This window comes from Oncorhynchus kisutch, linkage group LG1, assembly GCF_002021735.2.
Source record: "Oncorhynchus kisutch isolate 150728-3 linkage group LG1, Okis_V2, whole genome shotgun sequence".
Classification (NCBI taxonomy): Eukaryota; Metazoa; Chordata; class Actinopteri; order Salmoniformes; family Salmonidae; genus Oncorhynchus; species Oncorhynchus kisutch.
This window is the reverse complement of record NC_034174.2, coordinates 23,272,300-23,292,149: the sequence shown is the minus strand read 5'-3', so window position 1 is coordinate 23,292,149 and position 19,850 is coordinate 23,272,300. Positions and strand designations below refer to the sequence as shown.

The window sequence follows — 19,850 nt, the reverse complement described above, 5'->3', positions numbered from 1 at the left end:
GGATGTGGTGATGACAGTGATGAAGTAGCTACGGGCTGTGATCAGATCACCATAGGACCTTACAGGATTAGCCCCTCTTCAGCCAATTTGTTGTTTACTGTGCTGCTATGTACTGTGTGTGTGTGTGCGTGCGTAGGTGCGTGTGTGTGTGTGTGATGCAGCAGGTGCACAGAGAGAGATAAAGACAGTGTGATGGTGTGAAATCCCAGTATAGGCAGCTGGGCAATGAGGCAGACACAAGCTAATTAGAGATGCAGCCTCCTTTACAACTCCCCAATTAGATCAGCTGTGTGTGCAGCCAGTGAATCAGCTGGCCGTGTCTGTGTGTGTGTTTGTGTGTGTGCGCACTGGCATGTGAACTGCAGACATCTTCTCTCTTTGGCTCACTAACCCAAACAACTACTCACAAATTTTTGTCTTTGGCTCACCACAGAAGCCACTTCCGCCTTTCAATTGGATCACAATTTATATGAACAAGCGACACTTAAGGAGTTGGTGTTCTGTCCGTAAGGTTTTGTGAAGGGATGTTGTTATTGAACAGGGAAGGGAACATTTTAAGGGTAATCCAAAGGTTAAAGGAAACCACACTGAGCGAATGTATTGTAGTATTTTATTGGGATTTTCTTCCCGGGGTCCGAACAGGAAACAAAACAACAACATAATATACCTAATATAATATACATAACACTACATAAAATACATAACACAACATAATACTACATAATGGTATATAATACTACATATTATCCTGCCTCTGCCTCATGCTTCAGAAACAGTAGATGGCTCGTGCCCTATGAGCCAATCCGGGTCACACTAGCCAAGGCTCGTGCAAGGTCACCCTCCTATATATTAAAATGCATAATACAGTACAACATGTATCAAAATGTCTGTCTCTTCACAGTCCTCGTTGTGCCGTAAGGTGTTCTTTTATCTGGTTTTTCATCTGGTTTTATTGCTAGCTTTAGTTACCTGGGGTGGCTGAGATTTCCATGTAGTCATGGCTCTATTTAATACTGTGCATTTCCCTGCCTCTGTTCTGGAGCTGGGGACTGTGAAGAGACTGCTGATTGCATGTCTTGTCTTCTACCGATGAGTGTCTGAACTGTGTGCCAACTGTTTGAACAGATGGTTCGGTACCTTCAACACCTCGCACAAAGATCAGTAGTGATGCAGTCAAGCTCTCCACAACTTAGAGCCAAGAGAGATTGACAAACATGTTATTGACATAACACTGAGGTCTGGGACCTATTTCCATTGTGGTCCTCTTGAGACAAGATGGCTAGACAAGATCGAACACAGTGATATAATAAAACCAAAACAGAGAAGAAGAACATCTATCTCATCATTCCAGTTACATCATAGGGGTTATTCATACGGGCACAGAGGACATCAAACATATTTTTACTTTATGTTTAAAGCTGCCCAGAGAGGACGTTGTTTTTATAGGCAGAAGCAACTCATTCCATTCTGAGGCTCCAGTATACAAGAAAGTACCTTTCCCAACATTACTCCTGAACCTGTATAAGCACACATCAGCAACACCTGATGTGGTGCTGTGATAGTGTGCATCCCTAACATGAGGAAAGTAATCAGATATCTGGGCGCAGGACCATAAATACTCCTGTACACCAAACCTAGTCTAATCTGGGACACCCTAGCCTCAACAGGCAGCCAGTTTAGTTCCTGAAAGCAGCTCCTGCCTATGTCTGTATGTGATCTCTCCTTCAATACATCCCTGATCTGCTTATTCTGGGCTATGAGTTGCCTCTGCCCATAAAAACTATGTCCTCTCTGGGGCGGCAGGTAGCCTAGTGGTTAGAGCGTTGGACTTGTAACTGAAAGGTTGCAACATTGAATCCCTGAGCTGACAATGTAAAAATCTTTCGTTCTGCCCCTGAACAAGGCAGTTAACCCACTGTTCCTGGGCCGTCATTGAAAATATGAATTTATTCTAAACTGACTTGCCTAGTTAAATAAAGGTAAAATAAAAATATCTGGAGCTTCCCCTTCATAAGTTTAGATAAGCCCCCAAACCAGGAAGTACTACCATAGTCAAAATGGCATTAAATGAGGGCAGTAGCTAGCACTCATGGAGTCCTTATCAAGCAGCTTGGACTTTCTAGCCAAAAACATAGTCCTGGCATTAACCTTTAACTTTATTATTAACTTTATTGGCCATGCTCACACATGCTCACTCAGCACATCGCCCCCTAATTCCACACTAATTTCAGAGGAACTACTGAACTTAGGTCTGGATCCAAAACTAATTGCTTCAGTTTTCCCTAAGTGCAGAGATAGCTTATTATCTACAAGCCATTTGCTAATGTTAGTAAGCTCTGTGCTAAGTATGCTCTCCAACGTAGTTTTACTTTTGTGAGACAGCAGAAGTGTAGAGTCATCCGCAAAAAGAAAAAGATGGCAAGAACAAGCATCTTTCATATCATTAATATACAATAAAAACAGCAAAGGCCCAAGCACACTACCCTGCGGAATGCCACAACTCATTAGTTTTGCCTGAGACAGTGAACCATTAACCTCTACTACTTGCTCCCTTCCTGATAAATATGACTTTACCCAGCCTAGGAATACTACTTAATCCCAGTGCCTCCAGTTTGGAGATTAGGAGACAGTGGTTAATTGTATCAAAGGCCTTCTGTAGGTCAAGCAGTACCATTCCACAGAGATTTCCCTCATCAATCTCTTAGCTGATGAAGTCAGTCAAGTAAAGTAGACATGAATCAGTGGAGTATGTTTTTCTAAAACCCGACTGAAAATCATACATTAGACCCTGTTTGTTAACATATTCATACATTTTGCTCATGTACAACTCCCTCCAGGATCTTTGATGTTACACAGAGGATAGATACAGGCCTATAATTCCCAGGGTCAGACTTTATCCCCTTCTTATACAGAGGTATAATATTAGCTTGTTTCCAAGATGGCGTAGCAGTGCAGACGTGTTTTGTTCGTCCTCTCGTGTACTTCTGTATTTTTCTTATTTTTTTGTGTATATATTTCAATTTTATTTTCAATCTCTTTTCCATTTTAATTCAATTATACCTTCAGGTAACCTGCCTCACCCAATGTGATACGGAACCGCTATTATTTTTAAATTTTTTGAGAACCACCTAGCCATCAGAAGCTAACCAGCTAATTAGCTACAAGATATTTAGTCATTGTTAGCCACTGCTAGCGGCCTTTACCTTCTACACACAGATACCAGACCTTTTTTTTTCAACCTGGATAATACTCGCCAGTCTACCAGTATCGGACTGTCTCTCCACTACATCGCGGATTCCTGCCGAAATCCCTGGACCATTACTCCTGATCTTCACAGCTAGCTAGCACCCACCGAGTTACCCAGTACCGAAGCTATTCCTGAGGCCCAACTCCCAGCCTACTCAGTTGTTCACCCGGACTCCACCCAAACACGGCTAGAACCCACTACTCCACCGGATCCTTGCTGTAAGCTCTGTACCTTGGCACCGGATCACCGCTGCTACCGAGTGGCTGTAGTGGCTAACGCCCCTGCCCCGAAGCTAGCACCAGTTAGCCGTGAGCCAGGCGCATCTCTCGGCTAGCAAACTAAATTACTACAACTACAATACCTCTTTCGCCATCTGGCTTGGATCTGGCTTTGTCGACACGGCGCCCCGCCGCCCCACCACGACTGGTCTGCCGACGAATTCTCCATCCGCTGTGCCTTCAACCGGCCTCTGTCGGACTTCGGAGCAGACGTTTCTACTAGCCCCGGGCTACTAACTTAGACACCGCGTCGCCCGCATGCTAGCAGGCTAGATAGATAGAACTGCCAAAGGAGACAGCCTCCAGCTGTGCCCTGGACACCATTTGTGAATTGATCGCCCCCCATATAGCTTCAGAGTTCGTTCAGTTAGGTGACCTAAACTGGGATATGCTTAACACCCCAGCAGTCCTACAATCTAAGATAGATGCCCTCCCCATCTCACACAAATCAGCCAACAGCTCCGCCCCCCCGCAGCTACTCGCCCAAGCCTCCCCAGCTCCTCCTTCACCCAAATCCACATTACAGATGTTCTGAAAGAGCTGCAAAACCTGGACCCGTACAAATCAGCTGGACTAGACAATCTGGACCCTCTCTTTCTAAAACTATCCACCGCCATTGTTGCAACCCCTATTACCAGCCTGTTCAACCTCTCTTTCGTTTCATCCGAGATCCCTAAAGATTGGAAGGCTGCCGCGGTCATCCCCCTCTTCAAAGGGGGTGACACCCTAGAGCCAAACTGTTACAGACCTACAGTGGGGAGAACAAGTATTTGATACACTGCCGATTTTGCAGGTTCTCCTACTTACAAAGCATGTAGAGGACTGTAATTTTTATCATAGGTACACTTCAACTTTGATAGACGGAATTTAAAACAAAAATCCAGAAAATCACATTGTATTATTTTTAAGTAATTAATTTGCATTTTATTGCATGCTTTTTATGGCGGTTTTGGAGCAGTGGCTTCTTTCTTGCTGAGCGGCCTTTCAGATTATGTTGTTATAGGACTCATTTTTACAAGCAAAGAGGCACTGAGTTTGAAGTTGGCCTTGAAATACATCAACTGGTACACCTGCAATTGACTCAAATGATGTCAGAAGCTTCTAAAGCCATGACATAATTTTCTGGAATTTTCCAAGCTGTTTAAAGGCACAGTCAATTTAGTGTATGTAAACTTCCACTGGAATTGTGATACAGTGAATTATAAGTGAAATAATCTGTCTGTAAACAATTGTTGGAAAAAGGACTTGTGTCATGCACAAAGTAGATGTCCTAACTGACTTGCCAAAACTGTAGTTTGTTAACAAGAAATTTGTGGAGAGGTTGAAAAACAAGTTTTAATGACTCCAACCTAAGTGTATGTAAACTTACGACTTCAACTGTACCATCTCCCCCCTGATGTTCTGTCCAATACTGTTTAGTTTGTTTTTGGTAGTACTACTACAGCCTAGTTCCTTAAATGATTTCCAAATCTTTTTAGGGACTTTTTTTCTCTCAATTATTTCCTCAGCAAAGTAACCCCTCTTAGCTTCATCCATCCTGCTCTGTGCTTCATTTCTGTGACGTTTATATAGGACAAAATCATGCTGCTCTTGAGCATTCTTTTTTTAATTTTATTCCTTGCTTGGATATATTCTAGAATCTCATGATATAACCAAGGGCTAGATCTCTGCTTTACCCTGACCAGTCTAATGGGAGCCATCACATTCACAACATCAAGTAATCTACATTTAAAGACTTCCCAGGCACTGTCTACCCCTACACTATCTAGCACAGGTGACCAGTCAATTTTTCCCACTTCCTGCCTAAACTTTTCAACACAGTATTTTTTGAGTCCTCTGATTCTAACGGTTTTGTGACACTTAAATATATCTTTAAAAATCCTCTCCAAAATGTAATAAAATGATCACTGATTCCATAGACTATTACTCCACACTGTGATATTTTAGATTTATCAGACACCAATATTAAGTAAATCGTACTTTGCACTGTTTCACATATCCTGGTGGGATATTTTATCATTTGGGTCAGAGCAAGTGATCTACAAAAGCGCATAAATACATTGTGGGTTGGGCTATTCTTTTTGCAGACATCAGTATTGAAATCTCCTAACAAAATGATTTCCTTCAACAGGGAATCATTACAGTTTGACAACACAATTTCAAAACCTTCATAGAATGCATTCTGCTTGGGCGGCCTATAACACACCCCCAACCAAATCGGCTTGGTTTTGGGAAGGCAGATATCCAGCCAGACAATCTCCAGATTAGCGTTTAAATCTGATCTGACGTTAAAAGCAATGTCTGATCTTACAAACACACATATCCCCCCACCGTTCCGATTCCGATCCTTCCTGACAACAGAGTAATTACCTCAATCTATCTCAATTTCTCAGTCACAAAAAGATGAATCCAACTATGTCTCAGTAAAACATAAGACACCCACCTCTGATTTGCAAACTAACAGGCGTATCTCATCGATCTTCGGTAGTAGGCTTCGGCGTTGAAGTGCACAAAATGTAAGCCCTTCTCCCCAAAGGCCTCATTGAATTCCCGATCCACTTGTAACTCGCCTCCCACTGCGCTGCCATCTTCCCACTGCACTGCCTCCGGTGGCCTCTCTGTTGCCATGGAGCACCCCTCCCCAGGTGCTACTCCATCGTCCTCACCACCGTGTCCCCGGTCACTCGCCTCTGGTGGCCTCCACTCCGCTGTGGACCCCCCCTCCTCCGGTGCACTCTCCACCCTCGGTAAATCGTCTGTTCCTACTCCACCTTCAATGCTCACACGCCCCACGGGTACAGCACACAGACAGCAACGGTAAGCTTCATTGACCCCAAGCTAGAATCGCTGCATTTGAAATGAATCCACTGCGCACATTCCAAACATACCAAAGTTTTGCTGTTACTCGTTATCCACCGTTCGCAAGAGGAGCCTGGGTACATAGGCCGTTTGATGGGGTTTGTGATAAAGTGAGGTCCAGGGCATTGATGGATATGACCCGATAAGAGAAGGCATAGAGTTATTATAAGATCTCCACCATTAATTTGAGATTTCAGACTGGCTTTCAATGATCGTTTTGGTTTGTGCCAAGGTGCTATGAAAGTTTGGTGTTTAACATTCCTTCCAAATCCGAAGTGCTGGATGCCATCAAAAGTGTTTGCATGACTGAGAAGTTGCTGAGAATGTACTATTCTTTCATCTAAATTGCAGATGCAATTATTTCCAGTAACATCTAACACAAACACATAAAGTAAAAGTGCTGCCACCATGCCGAACTTGCCGGTCGCCATCTTGTCATTAATAAAAACAATAATGGCCCTAGCCAGCTGCCCTGCAGTACACCACACTCAACTGGATTTGCATTAGAGAGGCTTCCATTAAAGAAACCCCTCTGTGTTCAATTAGATAGGTAACTTTCAATCCATGATAAGGCAGAGATTGAAAATCCATAACACCTACGTTTTCTCAGCAATAGGTTATGATCAAAGCTATCAAAAGCTGCACTGAAGTCTAACAAAACATCTCCCATAATGTTCTTACTATCAATTTCTTTCAGCCAATCATCAGTCATTTGTGTCAGTGCCGAGCATGTTAAGTGCCCTTCCCTATAAGCATGCTGAAAGTCTGTTGTTCATTTGTTTTCTGTAAAATAACTTTGTATTTGGTCAAACACCATTTTTTTCCTCAAGTTTGCTAAGTGCTGGTGACAGGCTGATTGGTCGGCTGTTTGAACCATTAAAGGGTGCTCTGCTACTCTTGGGCAGCGGAATGACCTTTGTCTCCCTCCAGACCTGAGGGAACACACTGTTTTCTAGGCTTAAATTTAAGATGTGGAAAACAGGAGTGGCAATGTGTTCTGCTACTAACCTCAGAAATGTACCATCCAGTTTATCAGTACCAGGTGGCTTGTCCTTATTTATTGATAGCAACCATTTTTTCACCGCTTCCACACCCACATTGCGGAAAACTACAATACTTTCATTATTTGGTCCGTTATGCATGAATATGAAGGCTCAGTGTTTTGTTGTTTTCCATGTCTTGAAAACAAAAAAGTTATTAAAGTGGTTGGCAATATCAAAGGGTTTTGTGAGGAACAAGCAATCTGCCTCAATGAAGGATGGAGCAGATGGACCTTTTTTGCCTAGAAATTCATTTAAAGTACTCCAGAGCTTTTTACTGTCATTCTTTATATAATTTATCTTTGGTCCATAGTATAGTTTCTTCTTCTTTTTGTTTAGTTTAGTTATGTGATTTTTCAATTTACTGTATGTTTGCCAGTCTGCTGTGATGTCAGAATTATTTGCTATTCCCTTTGCCTCATCCCTCTCAGCCATACAGTTTTTCAATGAATCTATCCATGGGTGTTTTGCAATTCTAACAGTCCGTTTCTTAATGGGTGCATGCCCATCAGTAACCAGAAGAAGCAGTTACATTAATGCTTCAAGTGCTGCGTCAGGTTGTTCCTCATTAAACACATCAGCTCAACAAACATTCAACATAGGTATTATTGCAAAACCTCTTGTATGATCACTTATGCACAATTTTAGGTCCAGTCTTTGGAACATTGTTTTTTCTAGATATTATATTAGGATCCCTACATCTGATGGATTTGGATAATGCTTTAGAGCAGATTTCTGCAGCATTAGTAAAGATGTGATCAATACATGTGGATGATTTAGCTCCTGTTCTGTTTGGAAATACCCTGGTAGGTTGACTGATAACCTGAACCAGATTGCAGGCGTCAGTTATAGCTTAAAGCTTATTTTTTAGTGGACAGCTTGATGACAACCAGTCAATATTTAGGGCATCCAGAAAAGATATCTCTCTGTTGAAATCACATACATTATCTAGCATTTCACATATATAGTCCAAATACTGACTTTTAGCACTCAGTGGTCTATAACAACTTCCTATGAGAAAAGGCTTTAGGTGAGGCAGATCAACCTGTAGCCATATTACTTCTATATCATCTGACATGAGATCCTCTCTCAGCCTACCAGGAATCTGACACTGGACATACACACTGTTGGAACACCTCCTCCGTTTCCATGTGTATCTTTCCTGTATGCTCTATAACCATGGACATGTATAGATACTACTGCATTATCAAAGGAATGGTCTAAATGTGTTTCAGAGATGGCCAGAATATGAATATTTTCTGATATCAGTAAGTTGTCAATTTCATGAAACTTGTTCCTCACGCTACATATGTTAATATGGGTTATGGTTCGCTTGCTTGTTTTTGGTGCTATTCTGAGAGGCTGATCCAAGGTAGACATGTCAGTGACATTTAAGCCAATGGGCTGCCCACAGTGGGCTTCTTCCTAAAGGCAGACAGTTTCAGTGCAAACAGTGAAATTCAATATATGGGCATATGATTATTGCTGACAATACCCTCAGAGCTAACAGTTAAAGGATCATAGATTAGGTTGCTTACATTGACTCCAGTTCTATTTCTCTGGGATATAATCTGATTTCCATGTCCTCTGTTGGTTATTATGACAGAGAGGACTGGAGCCCTACCAAATCCAGACCATCAGTCTCCTAAGCAGGCTCCTATGTTGATAGAGATAATCCTGGAAAGGGCCTTTAGAGAGAGAGGGAGTGGAATAAAAGAGAGGGAGAGTGAAACAGAGCGAAAGAGAATTTAGTTGACACTAGAATCCTGCTTCCAAATTGTTGCTCTGCCTCTTCAAGGCTCCATCTCTGATAATGAAGACAAAGGTGTGTGTTGGCACCTAATTCTCCCTTTTACAGGGTAAGCAATATTATCTCACCAGCCCGGTGCATGTGTGTGCATAGGTATGCGTGAGTCTTGCGTGCATGTGTATGTTCCACAGTCACCCAGTGTAAATTAAGGGATGGTTGTCTCAGTCCCGTGGGGTGTTCTCTCTCCCTCTCCAATGAGGAACGGGGCTCTATTGGATTAGGAGGATCTTCAGTCAGTGCTGATGTGTGTACCTGCTCCCACACTCTTAGAAAAAAGGTGCTATCTAGAACCTAAAAACGTTATTCGGCTGATCCCATACAATAACCCTTTGAAGAACCCTTTTTGGTTTCCAGGTAGAACCCTTTACACATAGGATTCTATGTGGAACCCAAAGGAGTTCTACCTGGAACTTAAAGGGTTCTTTGTACCTGGAACCAAAAAGGGTTAATCATTTTGGGACCCTTTTTTCTAGGAGTGCACTGCTCTGGGTCCTCTGTATTATAGACCTCTGGGACTGGGAATACAGATCTGTCAGACACAATTATCCCCTGATGGATTTAAAAACAATCTTTCTCTTATTGTCTTTTTCTCCCTTCTCCCCTTAAGTAATTCCATAGGGCAGAAGTATAGGGTCGGTTCAGAGGTCAGGTTGGTGGTCAAACGTTCTAGCAAGGTTATATAAGCATTCCCTTTTTCATCTATGACATTTGAACCCGAGGTCACTTAGGCAGAGTAGTGTGTGCATTGTATTATCTATGTGCTTGTGTGAGGTTGTGTGTTTATGTCTCTGCGTGTGTGTATGTTCCAGTTAAGAATGCGAGCATGTATTAACCTGACAATGTGTTTATGTGTTCAGAAGCAGGGCCCAGATGGACCTCAGTTCCCACTGCGGCATCAGCTGCTGCAGGTCATTGTGAGAGTCCTCCAGTACCGCATGCTGCTCACAGGTACCCTATACTCACCTCGTGGTGTACTATTGCAATATTGTAATACTAACTTCATGTGCATACCCTATCATGGCTCTCCACCTTGAATATTGTTTCAGTATGTGGCATTCTACACCTTATTAACCAGTTTATGTTTTTGACTAATTTGTCTGTGCCATCATTTTTTCTAGATTACTTAAACAACCTTTCCCCTGATTCTAAAGAATATGAGGATACACAAGGTATAGTCTTACTCTGTAGACTCTCCAATATACTTTAACAATACAGTTGTTTCTTCAGCAGTCAAACACACACACACACACCACACACACACACACACACACACACACACACACACACACACACACACACACACACACACACACACACACACACACACACACACACACACACACACACACACACACACACACACACACACACAGGCTGTTAGATATAATATCAGAGGATAGTTGTTCCGGGACAAACAAAGCTGTGTATACTCCCAGCATATTGATGTGCATTAACCCATTCTGTTTCTCTCTCCATTCTCTGCTTCAGCTGCCTTAGTAATCGTGTCAGAGGTGGCAGACCAGGCTAATGACAATCTCAAGCAAGGGGTATGTCAGTGTGTATGGGTGTTTCTGTATTTATTTCAGACTACTGTGTACATTTGTTCATTCAAGTGTTTGCTAGTGGTATACATGACAGCTCAGATTTCAGGTTTTCCCTGTGTAACTCCTTCTTCATTCTGGATGACAACAGTATTGTGAGTGAAACCACGTCAATGATCTTGGAGACGCCTGTCTCTTTACTTTCACTGGGCTCTGTTGCCTATTGATTAATGAGAGGGTGAGGAAAGATGATGTCATCAAAAGATCCCAGTTGCATCGTAACAAAGGGTGCAGTGTGAGAGAAGACATGACGTATAATTTGAAACACACAAACACCCTCACATAGATCATCCTGAAACAGATCATCTCTCCCATCTCTCACAGAATCCTTACCATCTCTCCATCTCTCACATAATCCTTACCATCTCTCCATCTCTCACATAATCCTTACCATCTCTCTCGTCTCTCACATAATCCTTACCATCTCTCTCGTCTCTCACATAATCCTTACCATCTCTCTCGTCTCTCACATAATCCTTACCATCTCTCTCGTCTCTCACATAATCCTTACCATCTCTCTCGTCTCTCACATAATCCTTACCATCTCTCTCGTCTCTCACATAATCCTTGCCATCTCTCCCGTCTCTCACATAATCCTTACCATCTCTCTCGTCTCTCACATAATCCTAACCATCTCTCCGTCTCTCAAATAGTCCTTACCATCTCTCCCGTCTCTCACATAATCCTTACCATCTCTCCCGTCTCTCACATAATCCTTACCATCCCTCCTGTCTCTCACATAATCCTTACCATCTCTCCATCTCTCACATAATCCTTACCATCTCTCTCATCTCTCACATAATCCTTACCATCTCTCCCGTCTCTCACACAATCCTTATCATCTCTCTCGTCTCTCACATAATCCTTACCATCTCTCCATCTCTCACATAATCCTTACCATCTCTCCATCTCTCACATAATCCTTACCATCTCTCTCGTCTCTCACATAATCCTTACCATCTCTCCATCTCTCACATAATCCTTACCATCTCTCTCGTCTCTCACATAATCCTTACCATCTCTCCGTCTCTCACATAATACTTACCATCTCTCCGTCTCTCACATAATACTTACCATCTCTCCGTCTCTCACATAATACTTACCATCTCTCCGTCTCTCACATAATCCTTACCATCCCTCCGTCTCTCACATAATCCTTACCATCTCTCCGTCTCTCACATAATCCTTACCATCTCTCCGTCTCTCACATAATCCTTACCATCTCTCCGTCTCTCACATAATCCTTACCATCTCTCCCGTCTCTCACATAATCCTTACCATCTCTCTCATCTCTCACATAATCCTTACCATCTCTCCCATCTCTCCCATAATCCTTACCATCTCTCCCATAATCCTTACCATCCCTCCAGTCTCTCACATAATCCTTACCATCTCTCCCGTCTCTCACATAATCCACCTCCTTCAGGATCCCTCTATCTGCTCCACTCCCCTCAGGATCCCTCTATCTGCTCCACTCCCCTCAGGATCCCTCTATCTGCTCCACTCCCCTCAGGATCCCTCTATCTGCTCCACTCCCTTCAGGATCCCTCTATCTGCCCCACTCCTTTCAGGATCCCTCTATCTGCCCCACTCCCTTCGGGATCTCTCTATCTGCCCCACTCCCTTCAGGATCCCTCTATCTGCCTCACTCCCTTCAGGATCCCTCTATCTGCCTCACTCCCTTCAGGATCCCTCTATCTGCTCCACTCCCTTCAGGATCCCTCTATCTGCTCCACTCCCTTCAGGATCCCTCTATCTTCTCCACTCCCTTCAGGATCCCTCTATCTTCTCCACTCCCTTCAGGATCCCTCTATCTGCTCCACTCCCTTCAGGATCCCTCTATCTGCTCCACTCCCTTCAGGATCCCTCTATCTGCTCCACTCCCTTCAGGATCCCTCTATCTTCTCCACTCCCTTCAGGATCCCTCTATCTTCTCCACTCCCTTCAGGATCCCTCTATCTGCTCCACTCCCTTCAGGATCCCTCTATCTGCTCCACTCCCTTCAGGATCCCTCTATCTGCTCCACTCCCTTCAGGATCCCTCTATCTGCTCCCCTCCCTTCAGGATCCCTCTATCTGCTCCACTCCCTTCAGGATCCCTCTATCTGCTCCACTCCCTTCAGGATCCCTCTATCTGCTCCACTCCCTTCAGGATCCCTCTATCTGCTCCACTCCCTTCAGGATCCCTCTATCTGCTCCACTCCCTTCAGGATCCCTCTATCTGCTCCACCCCCTTCTGGATCCCTCTATCTGCTCCACCCACTTTAGGATCCCTCTATCTGCTCCACCCCCTTTAGGATCCCTCTATCTGCTCCACTCCCTTCAGCTTCCAGCAGCACATCCCTTTCCGCCGCCCTCCTTCTCATTCACAAACAGACCCAGGAGAGTTTCTTTCTTTCTCTCACAGGAAAATCCCTCGTTCTCTCACTCTCCTATCTTTGTCTCTCTCTCGCCCTTTCTCTCTGACACACAGGAGAACTTGCTGCGGCTGGTCCACATTGAGTACAGTGTCAGAGGCAAGAGAGATCTACTCAAGCCAGGAAGGGTGAGATCAGTCTGCCTCTCTCTCCTCTCCATCTCTGGACAGTGTTACTCTGTTCCACAAACATAACATAAACAGTGAATAATAGCAATCTCAGACCGTGGCCTACTAGGTTTCCCACACAGGAACTAAAAGCCCAGTGATACTACAGTATAGGCAGCCCCTCTTGCTAACATCGTCTCTGTTTCTCTGTGTGTTTGCAGGTGTTTGTGAAGGAAGGCACCCTAAGGAAAGTGTCGAGGAAAAGCAGACAGCCCAGACACCTGTTTCTGGTAACTACTACCTGTCTAACTACTATGCTCTCCTTGTATCATTAGAACTATAACTTTCACTATCTAATATTTCAGTTTCACACATGGTGGTTATTCTGATCATAGAAGGGTGGGGTGTCGTCCAGGCTGGTAGAGGCAATCAGATACAGAGGGAGACATAGCGAGGCAGAGAGTTGCAAAGCAGGGAGGCCTAGAGAGGCAGAATGTATTGGGAGACAGGAGGACAAGGCTACAGGGCCCCACCACACCCAGCCAGGGACCTCCCTCTCTCAGGGCTTGTTTTCGAGGGTCCTTCTTACTCACAGGATGTTTGGTGTGGGTTACTGGATGCTGGCTTCCTGTGCAGAGAGGGGACTGACAGGGCTGTGAAGGCCAGACACTGTTGGATGGGGGGGAGACATAAAAACACAGTCTTAAGGAAGTAGATGGGCTAGAAGAAAAGTGTAGGAATTATTAATGTGACATTAATATATTGTGAAATTCAGTTGTTTCTTCAGCAGTCAAACACACACACAGACACACACATGCACACACAGCAGTATAGACAATAACACTTTAAACACAAATCATCTGAACAATTCAAGAAAGAGAGAATAGGAATCAGAGAGATGGGAGATGAGAGGGAGAAAGGCCCATTGAGGAGCTATTTTCTTTCTCTGCTTCTTCACTTTCCTAGTGTCTTCATGTCTCTCTCTCCATGTGTCTCTCTAAACTGGGTTGTTTATGAGTGATGGTTGAGAGACTGATGTGTGTGTGAGTAACTGGGTAGCTCCTCTGGAGTAGATGGCTGGAAAGGGGCATTAGGTATAATATATGGGCCTTTAAGGAAAGTCCAAACAGAGAGGATGAAAGCCATCACTCACTTAGTGAAACTGAGGAACAGCGCTCAACAACCATCAAGGCACTGTCATGGTAACCAAAGGGGAGTCTTAGAGAGGAGAGAGCCATGAGTGAAGGAAGGGATTAGGGGAGGGTGGAGAAGAGAGAGGCCCTGTCACACTGTCTTCCTCTCTTCTACTTGAAGCAGAAGAGAGGAAGAGAAACGTGTTGGGAAAGTGAATGTGTTGTAGTTGGGCATCTAATGCATGGTCAAAATGGAGTTTATAGGTTGTACTTGGTTGTACTTACTCTCAGAGCCTCCATCCAGATTGGCATGTTCTCAGAGCCTCCATTCAGATCAGGCATGCTCTCAGAGCCTCCATCCAGATCAGGCATGTGCTCAGAGCCTCCATCCAGATCAGGCATGCTCTCAGAGCCTCCATCCAGATCAGGCATGCTCTCAGAGCCTCCATCCAGATTAGCATGTTCTCAGAGCCTCCATCCAGATTAGCATGTTCTCAGAGCCTCCATCCAGATCAGGCATGCTCTCAGAGCCTCCATTCAGATCAGGCATGCTCTCAGAGCCTCCATCCAGATCAGGCATGCGCTCAGAGCCTCCATCCAGATCAGGCATGCTCTCAGAGCCTCCATCCAGATCAGGCATGCTCTCAGAGCCTCCATCCAGATCAGGCATGCTCTCAGAGCCTCCATCCAGATCAGGCATGCTCTCAGGGCCTCCATCCAGATCAAGCATGCTCTCAGAGCCTCCATCCAGATCAGGCATGCTCTCAGAGCCTCCATCCAGATCAGACATGCTCCCAGAGCCTCCATCCAGATCAGGCATGCTCTCAGAGCCTCCATCCAGATCAGGCATGCTCTCAGAGCCTCCATCCAGATCAGGCATGCTCTCAGAGCCTCCATCCAGATCAGGCATGCTCTCAGAGCCTCCATCCAGATCAGGCATGCTCTCAGAGCCTCCATCCAGATCAGGCATGCTCTCAGAGCAGCTGGGAACGGGCAGAGAATTCCTGGATGCTGCCTTATGGGCCACGCAGGTTTAGAGCAAACATTATGTATGACCAATGATGTCACCACTTTTGTCCCACTCTAAATAAGGCCCTTTAACTTAATAGGCTGAAGTTCTGAGGATTACAGTATATTGGGTGTGATGAGCAAATAAACATTGGGGACTTTTATCATGTAGCCTTTGCTGTGTGTTACATGGGAATGTCTGGTTTGAGGGGTATACGTGTGAATAATATGGAAATCCAAAGCTGTTTTGTGCAACTCAGGAGATTCCCCATGAATTGCAAAAGCTTATAGTGCCCCCCTGTGGCATCAGAGATACACTAGCCAGATATTTAAATGAGATATACATTTCAGGCTGGCAGTCAAGCTTTCCATGCAAACAATAAGCTATGATTGTAACCATCTGCTTCTGTCTCCACTAGATGAATGACGTGATGCTGTACACCTACCCTCAGCAGGATGGTAAATACAGGCTGAAGAACACTCTCTATCTGTCTGGGATGAAGGTAAGTCCTCCCCCTCCTACAGAGATGACCTTCCCTGACCCTTCACCCCTGACCTCTGGCGTGTCTTGTGTATGTGTGTGTGTGCTCACTGTGTGCTGAATGTGCTATGCTGTGCTGTGTGTCCTGTTCTCCCAGGTCAGTATACCTGTCATAGACAACGTGCTCAATGCCCTGAGGATCGAGGTGTCTGACGTCACCATCACCTTGTCAGCCAGGTGAGTCAAAGCAGAGGACACCTGTCTGGGGCTTTGTACAAGGCTTGTCCATTGGTTAGATACAGTATTTATGTACATATGTATAATTATGTGTACAGCCTCAACACATATCTGTTTCTGTGTCCCTAGCTCCTGTGGAGAGAGGGAGGACTGGTTCCACACACTGAGTCGGGCCATAGCAGACCATGCTGCAGGCCTGTGTACTTTTGATGGCCCCTGCAGTGAGGTAATGAGTTCACCCCTGAATGACTCAGTACAGGACATACCATTGAAGCTCACTTGTATAACATTTTACGTGTGAGATGTATGAAATGCAAATAAGGTTCATGTTATCGTAACATTGTTGTTATGTTATTGTAACATTGTCGTAGCGCTGTCGTAACATTGCGGTAATGTTGTTGTACCGTTGTTGTGAGAATGTGGTAACGTTGTGGTAATGTCGTTTCCCCATGCAGGGACGTGAGAAGCTGTGGATGGCCCTGGGGGAGGCAGCTCCAGTGCTGGTGCCCTTGTCTCATGTGATGATGTGTATGAACTGTACCTCTGACTTCAGCTTGACCCTGAGACGCCACCACTGCAACGCCTGTGGGAAGGTGAGACACACACCTTACTGTAGGCGTCCCTCACTCCTACTGCTGCTTTAGGACCCCTCACTCACACTGCTGTTACAGGACAACATCCTGACCCCAGCCCAACCCACTGTTTTACATTATCCTGCCAGAAAGTCGCTGTCTACCTATGCTTTAACACTCCCCGGATCACCCCTCTCTCTCCACTCTCATACCTGTTCTCTCTCTCTATCCAAACCCAGGTTGTGTGTCGTGCCTGCTCCAGGAACAGGTATCCTCTGAAGTACCTCAAAGACAGAATGGCCAAAGTGTGTGACCACTGCTACGCTGAGCTCAGGAAGATAGGTGTCAGTATCTCAGGGGCGTGTGGTAACTCCAGCCCCTGCACCCACCGGGCCAGTCGGCCCCTCTCAGCTGTGTTCCAGAGCCTACAGCCCCCAAGCCTGTGGAGAAGCAGGAAGAGCACCTCCCCTCTCAACCAGGTCTGCAATATTCATCACATTTGACCTTTGACCCATCTTTGTAGTCATGACGTTCTGCACTGATGCAGGCAGCTATGGTAGACCCTGCTAACTTCCTGGCATTGACCTGTGAGTCTTTGTTACAGGTGGCATTGAGGGCTGAGGACTCGGCCATGAGTGGCAGCCTGCAAAGGCGTAAGAAGAGCAAGAGGAAGTGGAAGAGGCTGTGGTTCATCCTCAAAGACAAGGTGCTCTACACCTTCACAGCACGTGAGGTGAGGGGGCACAGAGTCTCCCACACCAGCCCCAAACAGAGACACATACACACACACACACCCTTAATATACTCACATTATGCCTATACTATACTTGACTCTCTTAAAAGCTTCTACATAGTCTCTCTGTGCTCTCTTTCTCTTTCTTTTTTTTGTACTGTTTATTGTGTGTTTTTGTATCAAGCTTTGTAGCTACCATTTTGAACAAGCAGTATCATTAACAACTGAACTCATGAATACAATTGAGCAGTTAGTTTCCATGCTTCTCAGAATGTTTTACAAATATCATTGGTATATACAGCTGAATATGTGACTTGTCCCTTATGAATCTCTCTCTCTCAACACAGGACAAGGTGGCATGTGAGAGTCTGCCCCTGCAGGGTTTCACAGTGAAGCTGACAGAGAGGCCAGAGGGTGAGGAGAGCTTCAACGTGTTTCAGCTCTACCACAAGAAGACTCTATACTACACCTTTAGAGCAGATGACCAGCACACTGCCCGCAGGTCAGGATAAATACACACACACGCACACACACACACACACACACACACACACAGGTCCATGGTGTTCATGTAGTTCACTTGTGTTTCACAGGTGGGTCAATGCCATGGAGGAGGCCACAGTGTTATAACATCTGCCTGTCTGCACAGACTGACCCTGCTGTGCATCACCTACCTACCTACGCTCTCTGTCCTGGTTTATAGCTGTCCCTCACAATGCCTAAATGGAATATCTATGAAAACGTATTTTCTCTTGAAGGACATTGAATATCATTCTTATAATCCATCCCTTAATGCACTGGACCAATTCTCACTCTGGAAGAATACACGTCTCTGTGCAAGAGCATCTTTGACATGGATGCCATCTACAGGCAGAAAGAAGATCATGCAGACTCTGGGGGGGGCAAACATCCAAGCGTGAGATTACTGCTTGGGAGTCTCTAAGGTGAAAACCTCTCAGATGAGTATACTGCATGCCACAACATGCCACAAATTCCACTCCTGTGTCTGAAAGCTCATAGACAATGTGTTTTTACAACGTTTTCCATTGACAGTCTCCAGTGCCATGTACATTCACAGACTTATCTTTACTTTCTGACACTCCTTTTCTACCATGGATGTGTATGTACATAGAACAACTTGGTATGGGTTTTGTTTTTGATATCATAGGCTTTTTGATGCTGTTTAAACAATACCAAGTTAATATGAACAGCTTATGTATTGTATGAGAACATATAAGAGTCATGTCATTTTTGGAATATATAGTATAATATTCAATTCCCATATTTTGAAGTGAGATATAATAATTATTTGTATAGAAATGTTACTACATGATGTTACATCATGCCCAATGTATTTTCTGTACTCTATGTAAACGTACTTATTTTACACCGTAGGTTTACACCTGTAATAACAATGACAGAATGTGAAATGTTACAGACAGTATTAGTATTATTCAACAAAACATCATTTTGAAGTATATTTCATAGCTGAATGTATAGTTTTTAAACATTTTTAAAAGGGTGACTACATTTTTATGGGCCAATAGTCTCCACTTGAATGCAGTGTGTTATGGCTGAAAGAATGTGCCTGACGTGACATTATTATCCTTATTATCATTCATTCAAATGATAATTCATCCGTTTTGGGGAGTTGTGAACTGCATGTAGTTTAACTAGTAATTTAACTATATTTTGCAGTAGCTTGGTGGTAGTTGAATTAATTAAAATACCTGACAGAAAACAAATTTAATATTCAATTTGATGTTTTCTATTTCCTGTCCAGTCATATGGTCTATCACATTAGATGTTTTCTATTTCCTGTCCAGTCATATGGTCTATCACATTAGATGTTTTCTATTTCCTGTCCAGTCATATGGTCTATCACATTAGATGTTTTCTATTTCCTGTCCAGTCATATGGTCTATCACATTAGATGTTTTCTACTTCCTGTCCAGTCATATGGTCTATCACATTAGATGTTTTCTATTTCCTGTCCAGTCATATGGTCTATCACATTAGATGTTTGTTTTTTCTTCTTGTAGGTCTATTAACTTTTTGCCTGAGAAATATGGATTGGTAAAACGTTCCATTCAGCTATAGCTCTATATAAAACTGTAGATTTAAGGCGATTTGTCCTTGGCTTGAGTTGTTTTAGCTGCACTGAATTTGCCTGTCTGGTTTGGTGGTTATGCGTGTTGCTAGTATGCACTAATTGGACAGAAAAATACTGTGTTTTTTTTTTTAAATCAGAAGACTAGATAGTAATTTGTTTCTAACGTGAAGCCATGAGAGATTCTGATGCATTTTAATAAACTAATCTGGCAGAGA

The 19,850-nt window shown here is 44.0% G+C and overlaps 1 protein-coding gene across 3 annotated transcripts in view; it reads left to right on the top strand.

Moving 5' to 3' along the window:
• LOC109876267 (FYVE, RhoGEF and PH domain-containing protein 5) overlaps positions 1 to 19,385 on the top strand; it is a 99,914-nt gene extending 80,529 nt beyond the window's left edge. For 2 of the 3 annotated variants that reach the window (XM_031804334.1, XM_031804266.1), the window contains exons 8-20: positions 10,092 to 10,182; positions 10,353 to 10,403; positions 10,723 to 10,781; positions 13,308 to 13,379; positions 13,580 to 13,648; positions 15,919 to 16,002; positions 16,138 to 16,217; positions 16,347 to 16,443; positions 16,673 to 16,810; positions 17,029 to 17,268; positions 17,394 to 17,522; positions 17,870 to 18,024; positions 18,116 to 19,385. In XM_031804334.1, the coding sequence (XP_031660194.1) occupies positions 10,092 to 10,182; positions 10,353 to 10,403; positions 10,723 to 10,781; positions 13,308 to 13,379; positions 13,580 to 13,648; positions 15,919 to 16,002; positions 16,138 to 16,217; positions 16,347 to 16,443; positions 16,673 to 16,810; positions 17,029 to 17,268; positions 17,394 to 17,522; positions 17,870 to 18,024; positions 18,116 to 18,152 (1,302 nt within the window). In that variant the 3' untranslated portion in view covers positions 18,153 to 19,385. The remainder of the gene's footprint in view (positions 1 to 10,091; positions 10,183 to 10,352; positions 10,404 to 10,722; positions 10,782 to 13,307; positions 13,380 to 13,579; positions 13,649 to 15,918; positions 16,003 to 16,137; positions 16,218 to 16,346; positions 16,444 to 16,672; positions 16,811 to 17,028; positions 17,269 to 17,393; positions 17,523 to 17,869; positions 18,025 to 18,115) is intronic. The other variant, XM_031804299.1, reaches the window with a different exon arrangement.
• The last annotated feature ends 465 nt before the right edge of the window (positions 19,386 to 19,850 follow it).